Raw genomic sequence first — 16,495 nt, forward strand, 5'->3', positions numbered from 1 at the left:
TTATAACTATAGCACTTAACTCTTTCAAACATACTATATAATTTCCTTATTTAATTTATTGTCTTGTCTCCCCTGACTAGATAAGTTTCTTAACAACAGAGACCTTTTTCTATTTTCTTCTCTAATGTACTCCCAGCCCCCTGGAACAGAGCCTGACATACAGCAGGCACTCAATAAATCTACTGAGTAAATGTGAATGGAAGAAATATCAAATTGATTATATTTATATCTATCTAGCATAAATAAGGTTTGCATCATATCAGTAACAGTGCAAAAAGTGGAAGACAGAATCATAACAGTTTTACATGTAGTCTGTATTAAACATATTAAAAACCAGGTTTCCTCTTATACCTTCGATTTCAAAATGGTTTCACAGAGCCTTTGGCCTCCTCAGAATTGCTTCAGGATTTCTATAAATAATGATTTAAACTGCCAGAAATATTGTAGCCTACTTTTATCTGTTTTATAACAGATATTGGGCTCTACTAAGAGCACATTGAAAAAAAGTTATGTTGCTAGAAAAGATGGTAAACCACTAACCTAGAGTATGGTAGTTATTGCTTCAGAAGCTTACCTGAGGTAGCAGGATCTTCAAGTGAATTGTGCATCTGATTCAATACACCATCCACAACCTCAGAAAAAAGGGAAGCTGAATCCTGGGGCCTCTCTGCCACAACTGTTTGGAGAAAATGTCTTTGAAATTCAGTCTCCTTGGTGTGGAACACAGTGAGAATTGTAGCACTGGCAGAGAAGGGGGAAATAACTCCAGTGATGGGGGGCCAGCCTTCACCAGGGTCCACACTGGTAACCTACATAAAAAGATCTAATTAGTTGGGAATATTGTTGACATATGTCTAAAAAGGCATGTAGTTTAGTAAAAGACAGAATAATAGTTTTACCCAATGATTAATAAAAAAGAGAAAACTGGAAAAGACAGACTTCACAGATATTAGTGCTAGCATTGAATTTACTGATCATCTAATCCTAATTCCTCAATTTACCGATAAGAAAAGCCTAAGGTTATTAGGAATATTTACTAAGCACTTATTACGTACTTATTATAACTCAATGGATTCTCATAACCACTCTGAAGTAAAAATGATTATTATCAGAACTTCCCTGACGGTCCAGTGGTTAAGACTCTGTGCTTCCACTGCAGGGAGCATGGGTTCGATCCCTAGTTGGGGAACTAAGATCCTGCATGCCATGAGGCACAGCAAAAAAAAAAAAAAAAAAAGATATTATCCTCATTTTATAGAGGAGGAATTGAGGTTGAGGAATAAGCAACCTGTTTGTCACCCAGTTAATAAGAGGCAGAAGCCAAGAGTGTATGAATTTGAAACCCATGCTCTTAACCAGGAATCAATTCTACCACTTAAGGGGATTTATTCAGATCACATGGTGGGCAGCAGAGCTGTGATCTAATCCAGGTCACCTGACACCCTGACTCCAGTGCTCTGTCAGAGCACACAACTCTTAGAACAACAACTGTCCAAATGACTACCCAGTTTTTCTCTGGAATGTTTTACAGTGGAATCCAGAAGATAAAAGCTTTCCGAGCTTACAAAAGCAAGACAAAGTAAGGTAAGGAATTACTGGTAGTTAAAAAATTAGCATCACCTTTATATCAAATCTGGGTATGTATGTATTCCTTTTCAGAAGACATTACTAAATTTATATCAAATCTGGGTATGTATGTATTCCTTTTCAGAAGACATTACTAAATTTGTATAACTACTGGACACTAGTATATCTAATTTTACAACGTAGAGGTTTTTTTTAAAATGAAATATATTTATTACGTAAAAGTAATAAATACATAATGCAACATTTAAAAAATGAGAAACCACCCATCACTTCACTGCCCTAATATAATCATTCCATTTGGCTCACTGCCTCTTCCCTATGTGAATATAATTTGGTTTAATTGGATTCAAGGTACATGCAATTTTTATAAGCTGTTTCTTCACTAATGAGCATTGTCACGATGCTATAATACTTGCAAAAATATCATCTGTTTCACTGAGACTGTATTATGTAGGGCATTCCTTGGCATTTCATAAATGTACTTATTTCACTTTACCAGTGTGTTATTAGACCAGAATAACTTGCCACGTGGAAGATACCTACCAGATGTAACTCTTCAGCAATCAGCCTGTTTACCAGCTGCTGAAATAACATCCTTTGAGTTGATTTGTTACCCTCTGGACTTTGTAGCATCCAGCTATCAGTGCCCAAAGTGCAGCTTGTTGGGAGGGACCACTGGGTCACTGTGCCTTTTAGAAAAATTCTGACTGGTTTCTGAAAATGTCTCTGATGTACGGCCAAGGGCTCTAGAGTAACTGTCCATGTTTCTTGAATCTCTTTGCCTGTTAGAAATAAAGAATATTGAAATTCTAATATAAGAAGTAGCTCCTAATAAGAGATTTAATAGTAGGAAAAAAAAATTAGATTGCCAGCAGAGGTACTAGTATTGTTACTTAGTTCACACTTCAACCCTCATTCTACTGCTATCATAGTTAAGTTCATTCAGTTTTATAGGAAAAGCTGTATATGACTGGAATTACAATGGTGTGACTTGATTTCAGAACTTCTCAATAATTATGACTTAGAAATAAGTATTCAAGCAATACACACACACACACACACACACACACAAAACCCACGGCTTCTTAAATCCATAAAATACAGTGCATCCTATCTTACGAGTTTAAATTCTAAAGACCATGTAAGACAAAACTGCTTTCCATGAAGAGAGATGAGGTTCCCTTAACATCTTTCTTTCACTACCAAGCAGTGTTTCCCCAGCGTTAGTAAAATCCTGGCTCAAAGTTTCAAAACCACTCTTGAAATTTCCTTAAATTGTCCATAGTGTATAATATAGTTTTATGTACATATCTCTATATGGTATTATTTATGTCACTAAATAATGATTCAGAAATTAGATTCACTATATAGCAAATCATATGATAAAGCAAATTTATGAAGATTCCAACATGCTGGCTCTTCCTGGTACCAGGCACCATTTTCTGCTTCAATTGACTAATTTGTTATTTCTTCTCTGAGTCAATCACTGATTTTCTATGATCTTCAATTTATCAATCTCTTTTATGAAGCAGTGAAACCTTACTACCCATTTGCTTGGGCACCTGAACAATATTATCCTTCTTTGCAAAAAGTTGGGAAACTCTTTAAAAACATTCACTTGTCCTTTTTACATGGGCTTACAGTTGTACCAAACTTCAGTCCTTTCCTGTGGTATCTCTGATTTTGCTTAGATATCTTTCAATGACAAGCGTTAATGGAATGCCTAGGCTGCTGGAAATTCTAAAGAATTCATGGGTCTGACTTGCAGAAATGAATGAAACCCAGACCAACCACCCCATCACCACTCCTCCCCCGCCCCCGGCCCCAAGTATTATTTGCTTACCTTCAACAGGGAAAAATAATGTTCCTTCCACCCGTGGAAATGAGGCTTCATACTCAGGAGAATTATAGAGCAAACAGTTTAAAGTGGAATCAGTTGGCAGAGTTGAAATCCATGAAGAGAGGTGAGGTTCCCTTGACAGCTTTCTTTCACTACCAAGCAGTATTTCCCCAGCTTTAGTAAAATCCTGGCTGAAAGTTTCAAATGGCAAGACAGTGCCTCCTACATGGTGGAGCAGTTCACATACTGTCCAGTACCCAAGGTGGTCCGGAGATTCCCACAACTAAAATAAAAATTACAAAGAATCTTGGGTTATTGTAAGTTAGGCATTCATAAAGCTAAGGGAAATCAGGAGAAAGTAAAGTTGATGTGTACATTAAAGGATCAAATTACACAATTAATGTATTTGTTGAACCAAACACAAATAATGGCCAGCATCCCATTACTTGCATAACTGCTATATAATATGCCTTGAATAACTGCTATATAATATGCCTTCAAGAAAGCACCTATTTAGAAAATACCACTTCAATTCTGTCTTCTGTCAAGGAACAGAAGTGATGCAACTCACAAGGGATAAATCATAAAACGTTAGAAGGAATGCAAAGTCATTACACATTAATAAAAAAAAATCATGTCCTCCACAACACAACAGCGGCCAGTGTCACAGGAGAGAGGCAGGAGCACCTCCCTTAGAGGGTGATCACCAGAGACTCACCCACCCTGCCTGCACCCATGGGTCTGTGTGGAGACCAAACAGGTCTTCTCAGTTCTATCTTCAGTGTTTTCACTAAACTCTGGACTCTTACTGAAGCTTACAGAGTCTGTGCTCTGCCTCCAATCTTTCCTTTGTTTTAAGAAGTATTCTTTGAAACTACATATCCAATCATGCTACTTCTGTAAAAACTCTGAAGGGCTTCCCACTGCCCTACAGTATAGCCATAAAGCCCTTTACAACCCAGCTCTAAACAATATTTCCAAACACATTATCCTTCCCTCACCCATCCCTACCTTCCAGGCACACTGAACCATTTGCCGTTTCCTGAACATGCCACATTTTACAATGCTTCCATGTTTTTGCTGGTTCTGTTTGCTGTGTATTCCCCTTCCATCTTCACCAACTGGATGCTTATTATACTTCATTACCTAGCTCAAACCCTGCTGTCTCTGCAAAAGCCATTCCTCACTCCTTCACACATAGCTGACTCTTCATCCAACCTTCTTTCAGCAAACTTTTATTGAGCAACCTTTATGTGCCATTGAGATAGGCTGGGACATGGGACCCTTTATTGGAGTGCTTGCACCTGGACAAACGAATACAAAGAAACTATAAGGGACTAAAAATAACTGTATGCAGTCAGGGCAATTATGACAATAGGATACAAAAAGGCCACAAATCAACTGCCATTTCTGAGGTGCTGAGAGCAAAAGCAGGGTACTGAGCATGATCCCTACACACAGCACCAAGGGGGTGCACAGATCACCTAAGCTACGCCTCCTGCCCAGCCCACCAATCTGCTCCTACTACACCCCCATTTAAGGAACCAGGCCCCTGCCCCTCTCTGGGGAGTAGGAAGGGCCCCTGTTTCTTGTTCTTACTCCCTTGTGCAGCACGAGTCCCAGTAAAGCCTTGTCTGAATTTCTCATCTGGCCTCTTATCAATTTCTATTGATTAAAGAGTCCAAGGACCCAGGATGATAATACCATGAACTAGCAAGACATAGTTCCTGTCTTCGAGGATCTTAAAGTCAAGGGTGGGGTGAGTAAAAAAGCAATAACACGAAAGATTTAGCTCAGAATCACAATGTACCATGACAATATGCAGGTACTATGGGAACATAAAGGCGCACCTACCCTAGAATACATTGATCATGCCGCTTTGCCTACTCCACAGGTGAGTTGACAACTGTGAACCACAAATTGCTATGTGAATGTGAAAAATTAGAATTAGAAGGGTCTTCTAGGTCCTCTCCAAACTTTCCATTATATTGAAGTTCAAAGGGTGCCCAAGTTCACAGCAAGGCAATGATAGTCCAGTCTAAGAACCCACGACTCTCTTGGGTAGTGCTTTTAAAATGAGGATGGTGATCCTGATGAACTTGGATGGACCCTATGATGAATCAACTGAATGGTTTAAGATCAGTGTTAAAGAAAAAAACCAGGAAAGAAAATATCAGAGCACAACAGAAACAATCACATGTAGTGAAGATAAGTAATGTACTGCCAAACTTTTGTTTTGGTTATGCCTATCAGTTTGGAAAATGCTGTGATAAATTAATCAATTAGTATTTGATGTTACCACCCATATATCCACACCTGTGCTCACTGCCAAGGGGGAGAATGGTAAGCCAGTTCAATTATCATAGATCCTGATTAGGATTTTCTGCCAAAGGGAAACAAAAAAATTGTTGAAATTATTTCAGTCAGAGGACCAGCCAGGAAAAAAAAACTGCTTGGCAAATGAAAAGTAAAACTTTAAAAGGAGTTGAAAAGGACATAAGCTTTGATTAAAAATATATGAATATGATAAAAAAAGAAACCCACAACCAGTATATAGATTATGGCTACATTTTTCTTTTTTATGTACATTATGGGCTAAGTAACAGACAAGTCCTAGTGGTAGTTTCAAATTTAGGGATTTATAAACGTCCACAAGACTATAAGCTCCAAGACAGCAGGGACCACATTCGTCTGGCTCACTAATGGTGCACCCAGTACTCAGCATACCTCGCAGTTTGTTCAACAACAGGTATCTGTTGAGTAAATCAGGGTTAGCATAAAGTGGAAAATGTGAGAGAGGTCTTTTATGCTCCCTTCTATCCTTTATCTTTGCAAGAGTTATGTGTGCTTGGATTCCCTCCTCCCTGAGTCTATTTCTCCCAGTTTTACTTCCCAGACTGTAAGCTCCACATGGCAGACCCTGGAATTTCTCTTCTCTTCTCTCTACCCTCATAGTGAGAGCTCCCCAAGGACAGAACCTAAGTCTCCCTTTTGCCTCCACAGTGCAGCTAGGCAGAGGCTTTTGAACAGGAAAAGACAGATCTACACCAGAAAAAAAATTCCAGAAAAGCTTAAGATTATCTGATGGGCTTTTGCTTATGGGAAACAACATAACAGATGTAAGAAGCCTCAGAGAAGACCCATCTCCACAGATGATGGGATGTGCAAACTGGAAGAATCTTTAAAAAGATCCTGTCAACCTACTTATTTTAATGCCATTCAGAAAAGAGAAAAAGAATCTCTAAGCCCAATCTGCTAAGACTTATTTCTAGCCAATATTTGATAAAATACAATTCCAGCATAAAGTCTTTGATGTGATTTAATATCAACTATCCTAAATCAAGCCCTTATGTGTTGTGTATTGTGTCCAACACCTAATTTGCTGCCTTAAACAAACTAAGTTTTAGGATTCCATTTTCTCCGTCAATGTTTACCATTCCCTTAAACACTTCTGCCTTTTCCTTTTCTTTTGACCAGCCACTGCTGCCCTACATTGCATTTGCTAAGTCTTCCTTGGGCTTTGCATGTGAAAGCAATTTGGAAATTTTAACCCACTATATCACTACTTGTGTTAAATATCTGCTCATTTCCCATTTGCAACCTTGCAATTTAACCCACCCCTACTTTAGTGACATATGTTTCCAACAGATGCAATCACATCTTTCACCTGGTTAAGCCACTTTCCCAACTATTAGAACAAAATCCGAATTTATTACCTTGGCCCTACAGATATGCCTCTGCTACCTTCTAACTTCCTCTCCTACTGTGCTTGCCCTTGCCTACTAGTTTTCAGCATTCCTTACCTTTTTGTTTCTGAAACAAACTAGGCTCATTTCCAGCTCAAATCTTTACACTGGCTCTTCTCTTTGCCTGGAAAGTTCTTGCCCAACCTTCACTATCCCCCTCCTTCACCATTCAGTTCTCTGTTCAAAAAGGCCTTCCCTGACTATGACCCGATTTACAACTGTCTCCTGCTTCTACTTCCTCTGCCCCACCGTCAGCCCCTTACTCAGCTTTATTTTCTTGAGAGCATTATTTGAAATCCTATCACTTGTTTATCTGTTTAATCTGTTAACCATACCTAATATATCTTCCCCCAGAAGATAAACTCCACTTTGCTGACCACCGCATCCCCAGCAGCTAAAACAATGTAGTCGGTACTCAACGTAGTGGCTCCTCAAATGAAGTTATTTATTGACAAAGTGAAGTGACAGAAAGAAAATGATGGAGGTAGAAATTTATACTTATCACTGGAGCAGGGGCTCCACTGCCTCAACGAAAGTCCAAATTAGCCATTTAGGACTGTAAGTACATAAGAATTTGTTCATTTGGTCAACAAATATTTTCTGAACACCTATAACAAGCAACAACACATCTGCAGGAGATACAGAGATGTGTGTGCCTGCCTCTGAGGTTATTTCTAGGCTAGATGGAAGGTGAGGGACTGCACGACTGGAACATATAATGGAGAAAGGGTAAGTGCCACAAAAGTGTTTGGAAATTCAGAAGTTGAGATTGAGTAGTTGCCATGTGGGCAAAGGCCCTAAAGAATGAGTGTGATTTAAACTGGCACAGAAGAGAGAGCAGTGGTGTTTCACTGCTAAGACAAGACAAGCCGTCAAGGCCTGTTGGCCAATTAAACTGTTTCAACAGTCTGGAATAAGGGTCGTGTGTAGGAAAGATTAAGTCTGGGAAGACAGATAGGGCCCAAATTGTGAAGGACCTCAAACGCATTGACTCAGGTACCGAGGACCTACCTATCCCGTTGTGATGAACGTCCCTCTTTGTGACCCCAGAACTTTCCTTCTGAAGGGACACCTGTTGGTCATGTTAGTCTCATTCTGGGTCCACGGGCTGCTCTGCAGATGCTGTCAAGTTCTGGTTCATCAGCACCAGCACCACGTACTAAAATCTGAGTTCGCTGTGTAATCTTACCTTAGGCCACTCGGTGGTATCCACCCAGTACAAGGTGATTTTTCGGGTTTTCATGACTTCCTGGACTCTCTTGGGCAGCAACTTGTCCATCAACTGCTTAGGAGTAGGCGGCAGGCGCTGGGCCTGGGCCTCGCACCCGGACACGAACTGCAGCAGCTCCCTCTGCGAATGCGGACAGGGGGCTAGGAGGAAGACGGCGTTCACAAAGCCGCCGAGCGCAGACTGGGCCTCCTTGGCCTCGCCCTCCACGTCCAGCAGTCTCCTCCCGCTGCTACGCAGAATCGGCTTCGTGGGCGATGTGATCTCGGGCCGGTCCCACTGATAGTCTAGCAGCGTCTCCATAAGGGCACTGTGCGTGTGGGTGGCCCTGGGCGCCGGGCCCGGCAGGTGGGCGCCGTGGGCGCCATCCCCGAGCCTGGCCTCCAGCTCCTCCTCAAAGTCCTCCCAGGAGCGGACCCCCAGCTCGCGGAAGTCAGACACGCGGGAAGGCCGGCTCCGCGCACCCTGAGAGTCAAAGAACCTGAAGGCCCAGCGGACCCTGGCCAGGCCGAACCTGCAACTTAGGTAGGTGAGGAGGCGCAGGGCGACCCGTCGGACTGGGCTCTCACCAGCGGCGCCTCCCGCGGTGTCCAGCAGCAGCATTACGTTGTGACAGCAGGCCATGTCGGCCGCGCAGCCGCCTCAGGGTTAGAGCCGGGGCCGGCGCCGCTCTCTCCTAGACCCTCGCTTCAAAGAACCAGCGCCATTCTCTGCTTCTCTCAGGGACCCTGGTCGAAAGCCTCCCGCGCTCTCCAAGGGCTGCTGGCATTGGCGGAGCTAACCCCCAAGGTCAGCTCCCATTGGTCGCTTGCCTTACGTAAGTTACGTGAGCAACTTTCATCCTTGGCTCTGACTGGAAGAGTGATGGAGAAGAGCCCTGCTTGATTGGTGGACTGAGGGACGGCGGGCGGGACGCTGTGTTCCGAGAGAAACTTAACGTTCATTGGCCTGGGCCTTCGTTTTAAAATTTAAAGAGGCGGTGCTGGGGACCTGTGGCTTTAAGTTTCTCTTTTACGAAGGAGGACTGAGGCCGTGCGATGGTACGGGGAGAGGTTTACTAAGATCTGAAAATAGTAGGGGAACAGAATTTGGGATGGTTTGAATCGAACTGGTTTAAAGCCACCCTAGACTTTCTATGGAGCGAGATCTGATGGGGAAGACAACTTTTCTGTAATTTAAGAAAAAAATATTAAAAATTAAAAGTTCACTTCCTTTGCCCTAGTAATTTCTAAGCATTTCTCTTGAAGAAGGTAATCGAAGATCAGGATAAAAGTTTAATTTGAGAAAAAAGGGAAACAGCTTGGGAATGATTAAATAAGGTATGGTGCACCCCCAAGGGGAACATCGTGCAGCTTTTTAAAGTAATGTTTTTATATGTAATGTTAGATGGAAAAAACTGCAAAACCGCACATGCAATGAGATCCCCAAATTTTCTATCTGCCTATGTGTATATTTTTAAACTGTTAAGATAATACTGTGTACTGAAAGTTTTTAAATTGTATCTGGGTAACGAGATGGTGATTTTTTTAAGTTTTTTTTTCTTTTAATTTTCTAAAGTTCTATATTTTTATTTTACTTTTACATTCGAGGAGGGGGGGAATATTCTTAATGAAAAGGATCTTTTTGTTGCAAATAGAAGAATCCTCAATTGTAGAGAAGGTTGTGACTCTAGATGGGAGAAATCCCTATTATTGGTTCTAACAGCAGAGGAGAATTTAAACTCTCTCTAGCTAGGACTGGCCTACCTTTAAATATCCTTCCAATCCTGAGATTCTCTGAACCAGTTGTTTCAAGAAAGACCACCAATGATACTTTGTAGATTGTCAGTTTATTTTATTCATGGACTTCTCCTGATCCACCGACTGTCATTTTAGAGTCACAAACATTTTTTAGTCTTAATGTGTCAGGTGCTTACTAAAACTGTACACACCCGTCGTGTTGTTCATCATTCAACAAATAGTCATTACAGGGAACAAAAGAGCTAACTATACTTCCCCTGGGAAGCTTACATTCCAATATGGGGAGCCAAACAAATAAGTAAAAGATATAATATGTTAGGTGGTGATAAAATCTTTGGAGAAGAATTAAGTGGAAAAAAGAATATGAAGTAGGTAGGAGTATGCAGGATAGGGAGAGAGGCACCGTGGACATCTGGGAGAAGAGGGTTTCAGGAAGAGGGAACAGCAAATGCAAAGGCCCTGGGACAGGATTTTGCTCCCTATTTGCCAAAGTAAACTTCTAAAGAGTTATTAAACTCATGCTTTTATAAATGGAGGAAACTGAACCTCAGAGCAATTGAAGAATCTCTGCCATGATTTTATACACAGCAGAACCACAAATGGAATCAAATTCAGATTCCCAAAAGCAGGTTCCCGGGGTGCAATGCTTGCAACCTAGACTGAAAAACCAGCTTCATAAGGAGGGACTTAGAATACTTTTAAGAGTAAAGTTGATTGGTTAGGTCTTCACTGAAAACAGTGACAGGATCTGGCTATTTAATCCACATTTCTTCTTCCCTCTCCATTCAACAATCTCCCTTAAAGATTGTTTGTTTATTTAATATTTGTTTTTCTTTCTCTCCCTGTCTTCTACCCTTTTATTTAGTTAACGAAAAGTTATTGCCTATCTGTCTACTGTTAGTGGAAGTGAGGGATGGATGTAAAGGAAGAATAATATTTTTCCCTAGGAGGAATTAAAAACAAAAATACATAGAATGCTTAAGAGACAGTTCAACGCTAAACTGAATGTTTAGTATTTCCAAAAGAAGAAACCATCCAAAAAGAAACCATCACAGTGAGCTGGGGTTTCCAGATATGCCACCCTCACACCAGGCTGGGAAGGATGAGAGTGTGAGAGAAGCATTTTATCATTGCTGGAAAATTTGGATGCCTTTAGGCACCAGACAGGTAAAGGAAATGAGACATGGTGGGCATTAGTGATAAATGGGAAATAGAGGGGGGTAAGCTTGTGGCCCAAACACATTCAAAGTCTCTTTATTTAAAATAAAAGACATTTTATTTAAAATAAAAGTAAAAAACATCCTTGCCATACTGCTTAACTAATTTAAGTGAAAACTCAGCAACTGAGCATCTTTCTTGTAGTGACAAAAGTAAAATGATTCCTATTTTAAAGAGGTCACATATCAATCAAAACAGCAACTTGCTAAATGCTTATTTCTATACTGTGAAATAAACAGCAGAGGAAATGTTCCACATCACTGTGGACAGTGGTGGAATATTTGGACTAAAGTGCTCCAGAATTGGAGCCAAATGCAAAATCATGATGAAAAATAGAGATATACATGTCCTTAATTTTTTTTAAATCTTACCAGAGAAAAGGTTAAGGCACTGGTCTGTCCAGTTAGATACTAGAAAACTACGCTCCCACCCCCACTGGAAGATATCGTCATAGTGAGAGCTAGTTTATTGAGTGTTCACTGTGTACTAGACAGTATTTTGCAGAGGTTTCATAGAGCAGGTAAACATTTATCTGAGTTTTTATTGTTTATCAACTGTAGGATAATATAGGTAGTGAGATTTTATTATTTTATGTCACACTAAAAGAAAAATTCAGCCAATTATAATAACCCAATGTTTCCTAATCACTTCAAATTTGGGGGGTTTATATATGAAAGAACTCCTTTAGATTTATGTAGACATAATTTTTAAAAAATCATTTATCACTCTTGTACATATGAAAGAAAGAAAACAAGAATATAAGCAAAATTAATTGGTTAAAGTATTCCTAAAACTTCTTCAGAATCCCAGTCAATCACTTTTCAATTCATTCTCCAGGGTCCATCTATTTTCATAAACTATCATCCATCCTGTCTGCCATCAGGAGTGTTGGCAATGCAGTATTTCTCAAAAGAATGCTCCACTACTGCCTCTGGTAGTTACTTTCAAACCATTCTCTCCCATTCTGCAAGTTCTGTCACACACCCACTGACCGTGACACCTCCCTCACTGCTCTCACCGGCCAACAGATTTTTCATAAAGGAGAGCAGAGAAATGAGGTGGTAGCCAGGGAAAGGTTTTGTGTGTGTGTGTGTGTGTGTGTGTGTGTGTGTGTATTTTTAAGGTAGGAGACATTACAATGTATGTGGTTGGGAATGATCAGGAAGTGAGTGGGGGCTCCCCTTCCCTGGTGGCGCAGTGGTTGAGAGTCCGCCTGCCGATGCAGGGGAGGCGGGTTCGTGCCCGGGTCCGGGAGGATCCCACATGCCGCGGAGCGGCTGGGCCCGTGAGCCATGGCTGCTGAGCCTGCGTGTCCGGAGCCTGTGCTCCGCAATGGGAGAGGCCACAACGGTGAGAGGCCCGCGTACCGCAAAAAAAAAAAAAAAAAAGTGAGTGAAGGAATTCCCTGGTGGTCCAGTGGCTAGGACTTGGCACTTTCACTGCTGAGGGCGTGGGTTCAATCCCTGGTCAGGGAACATTCTGCAAGCAGCGCAGCATGGCCAAAAAAAAAAGGACTGAAAATCTGACGATACAGAAAAGGGTTGGAGAGGGAGAGGATTGCAGTAGTGCAGTAGCCTGATGTCTGGGTGGGTGAGAAGGATGGGCTTCTCCCTATTTCTGGGTGACCATGGGCTCTGTGACAACTTTGCGGTTCTATTACTAAAGGGAAAAGGGGAGAATGGATATTGGGGAATGACTTGCCGCCTTAGACACCCCAGGATTTGGTGATGCTGGACAAGAACAATAGATGAAAGAGGAAGGTGAGGGATTTGAGGATGTGCGCCAGGGAGATGTTTACTGATTATAAATTATTTCAACTGCAAGGGCAGAAAATTTGACCACAATGGCTTAAAAAACAGCTTTTTTTCCCTTTACATAACAAGAAGATTGGAGATAAGTGGCTTCTGGTGTGAGTTCCTTGGTTGAATGGTGTCAGGACCAACAAGTGTGCCATCCTCCTGCCTTTTCCACATGCTCATAATCACAAGAAGGCTGCGTACACCCCATTCATATTCAAGTTAGGAAGAAAAGAGCAGATCCCACAGCAGCAAAGCAAAGCTTTCACAGAAACCACCCCACCGTCAGATTTAGACTTAAGTCTCAATGGGTCACATAGCACTACCTCTAGCTGCAAGGGAGGCTGGGGAATTCGGGGAGATTGTTATGATTGACCGAGAGGTCTAGTTTTGGATGGATCATTTTCACAGATGCTGAAGTTACCAAGAATGATGACAGGAGCAGTGGTGGAGAGAGACAGTGAGCCAGTGGCCAAAATGTTCAGTGAAGAGGAAGAGATCTACAGATGACTGTGACAAGGAGGCAGGGTATAGTCTAATGTCAAAGAGGCTGGGGTTTTATGGAGAAGGGGAAAGGAAGACAGCTACTGCCACCTGCAGCTACTGCAGGCCAGGTGGAATAAGGGGTGTGAAAGGGAAAACAGCCCTTACTTGGGGAAACTACACTGGAAGTAATATTCGCAGGCATTAGCCAGGTTTCCAGTAGAGCAGGAAGGTGAAGGGCTGAGGATGTAGGGGAGTTTGTTCCTGGTACACTACCATTCCAGAAGACACTGTAGGGAGATCAAGGAAGGGTGGGAGATGGGGTCAGCTTAGGGGATATACAGAGCTGTAAGTGGTTAAAATGAGAATTGCCTGGAAAAAAAGGGCTGAGGGTTCAGTGCAGGACTCAGAAACCATTCTAGGTGTTTAAAGCAGGAAGAATTTATTTTATTTTTTAAACATTTATTTATTTATTTATTTTTGGCTGCATCGCGTCTTAGTTGCGGCAAGTGGGAATCTTCCGTTGCAGCACTCGTGCTTCTCTCTAGCTATGGCGCACGGGCTCTAGAGCATGTGGGCTCAGTAGTTGCAGGGCACAGGCGTAGTTGCCTCTCGGCATGGGGGATATTAGTTTCCCGACCAGGGATCGAACCGCGTCCCCTACATTGGAAGGTGGATTCTTAACTACTGGACCACCAGGGAAGTCCCTAAAGCATGAAGAATTTAATGCAGGCATTGAGTATCGGCCTAAAGTGGGAGGAGACAACCTCTGTCTATAGTAAGATAATGTGGCAGCTCTCCTAGTGTTTTAGCTCTCCTAGTTCCTTTTGCCTTTCCATATAAATTTTAGAAAAAGCCTACCTATATCTAGAAATAATCTTGCGGGAATTGCTTTAAACTTATAGATCAATTTGGGGAAAATTGACATCTTTACTATGAGTCTTCCAATACATATGTGAACATGGTAATGTCTCTTCATTTATTTAGATCTTTGATTTTTTTGGTTAAAAAGAAAACTTGTTTTGTAGTTTTCAACATACAAGTCCTATACGTGTTTTGCTAGGTTTATACCTAAAGTCTTTTTTTTTTTTGAGCAATTGCACATGGTATTGTATTTTTAACTTCAGTTTCCAAGTATTCATTGCTAGCATATAGAAAAACAATCCATTTTTTCATGTTGATCTTGTATCCTGCAACCTCACTAAATTCATGTGTTAGTTCTATGAGAGTTTTGGGGTTTTTTTGTTTCTCTTGTAGATTCCTTGGGATTTTCTAGGTAACCCATAAAGCCATCTGCAAATAGGGGCAGTTTTACAACTTCCTTTCCAAGCTATATGCCTTTTATTTCCTTTTCTAGCCTAACTGAGCTGGCTTAGTAAAAGTGATGAAAGCAGACATACTGGCTTTCTTTTTCGGTACACGGGCCTCTCACTGCTGTGGCCTCTCCCTTTGCGGAGCACAGGCTCCGGAAGCGCAGTCTCAGCGGCCATGGCTCACAGGCCTAACCGCTCCGCGGCATGTGGGATCTTTCCGGACCGCGGCACGAACCCGTGTCCCCTGCATCGGCAGGCGGACTCTCAACCACTGCGCCACCAGGGAAGCCCTCTTTCCTCGTCTTTTGACTAGAGAGAGCAGGCTTTGTTGTTGTTTTGTTGTTTTTTGCCTGCCTCCATTGACGTATTAGGTTGCCAGCTTCTCCAGTATCCAGTTAGATATAAAAGGCAAAAAGGAAACCCAGGGTACTCACTGCCATATCATTTCTTGGGTCTCAAGAGAGCCCTAGCCAGTCTGCCTCTTCTCTCAACCTCTCAGAGTCTTCTTATGTTTGTTTATGTGGAATGTCCAGGGGATATTTAGCTTTTACTAGTGGGAAGGCTAGGAATAAATATGTCTGCTCCATTTTGTTTGGAACCAGAAGTCGGGAGTCATTGTTTTTATTAAAAAATCACACGGCACTATAATTCAAGCTATCTCTTTAGGAGTTTGTTTCACATTCTAAACTATGAGGGCAAGAACTGTGTTTTATTCATCTTTGCATCCCTAGTGTCTAGCAGAGTAGCAATAAATTATTTTTTTAATTGAATTGTAGTGTGTTATCAAGCATTTTTATATTTCCCGGAAGGATGTTAGGAATTTGGGCAAATACAGATATATTACCACCAGAGGGCAGTAGCAGCAACACTTCACTAAGGGCTCTGAAGCATACACACCCTGCTCCAGAATGAAACCTTTCCCCAGAACTACTTCCTCTTAGTTTGTATGAGAAAAGCTGAAGTCTGGGAACTTAATGATGGGCCTCCCAGGGAGGAAAAAAAGGACTTGACAAGGCTGTACTGGGAGCACATGGGTCCCCCTCTTCCCAATAAAGGGATGGGAAGTCACATATTTCCAGCATCTAGAGGGACAGTCGTGCTTCTGGACACTCCTCAATAATTCACAGGCATTATTTCCTCCATTTTACAGATGAAGAAACTGAGGCTCAGAGGGCCTCTCACAGATAGTAAGAGGGAGCTCTGAAGCTCTTACACTGCTTCCTCCAAGAGATACAAGAGCAGCCTTCTCCCTGTGATGGAATGAACAGGAGAAGGAACCTCCTTGGGCAATGAACCCAGGTCAATCCCACACCCAGCAAGCCTCTGAGCTCTGAGTGTGTTCCTCATCTTTCTTTAGAGGGGTGATAATCCATTCTGCTTTCAAGAGCTGTATGATATTGGGCCAGGGCCAGTGCAAAGTGAAAAATGTGGGACCCCCTTGTTAAAAAAAATTAAAAATTTCAAAACAGCAACAGCAGAGCATTAAACCAAGCCTGAGGGCCTGTGTGACTGTGCAAGTCGCCTGTCCCTGAAGCCAGCCCTGTC

The 16,495-nt window shown here is 41.9% G+C and overlaps 1 protein-coding gene across 1 annotated transcript in view; it reads right to left on the reverse strand.

Annotated features, from left to right (window-relative positions):
• The window catches only part of TICRR (TOPBP1 interacting checkpoint and replication regulator), a 46,801-nt gene extending 37,776 nt beyond the window's left edge, over nt 1–9,025 (reverse strand). Inside the window, exons 1-4 of the mRNA XM_024766527.1 lie at nt 8,363–9,025; nt 3,431–3,710; nt 2,131–2,369; nt 575–809 (exon numbers count right to left, since the gene is read on the reverse strand). Of these exons, the coding sequence (XP_024622295.1) occupies nt 575–809; nt 2,131–2,369; nt 3,431–3,710; nt 8,363–9,025 (1,417 nt within the window). The remainder of the gene's footprint in view (nt 1–574; nt 810–2,130; nt 2,370–3,430; nt 3,711–8,362) is intronic.
• Nucleotides 9,026–16,495: the final 7,470 nt, after the last annotated feature.

This window comes from Neophocaena asiaeorientalis, unplaced genomic scaffold, assembly GCF_003031525.2.
Source record: "Neophocaena asiaeorientalis asiaeorientalis breed wild unplaced genomic scaffold, Neophocaena_asiaeorientalis_V1.1 scaffold346, whole genome shotgun sequence".
NCBI lineage: Eukaryota > Metazoa > Chordata > Mammalia > Artiodactyla > Phocoenidae > Neophocaena > Neophocaena asiaeorientalis.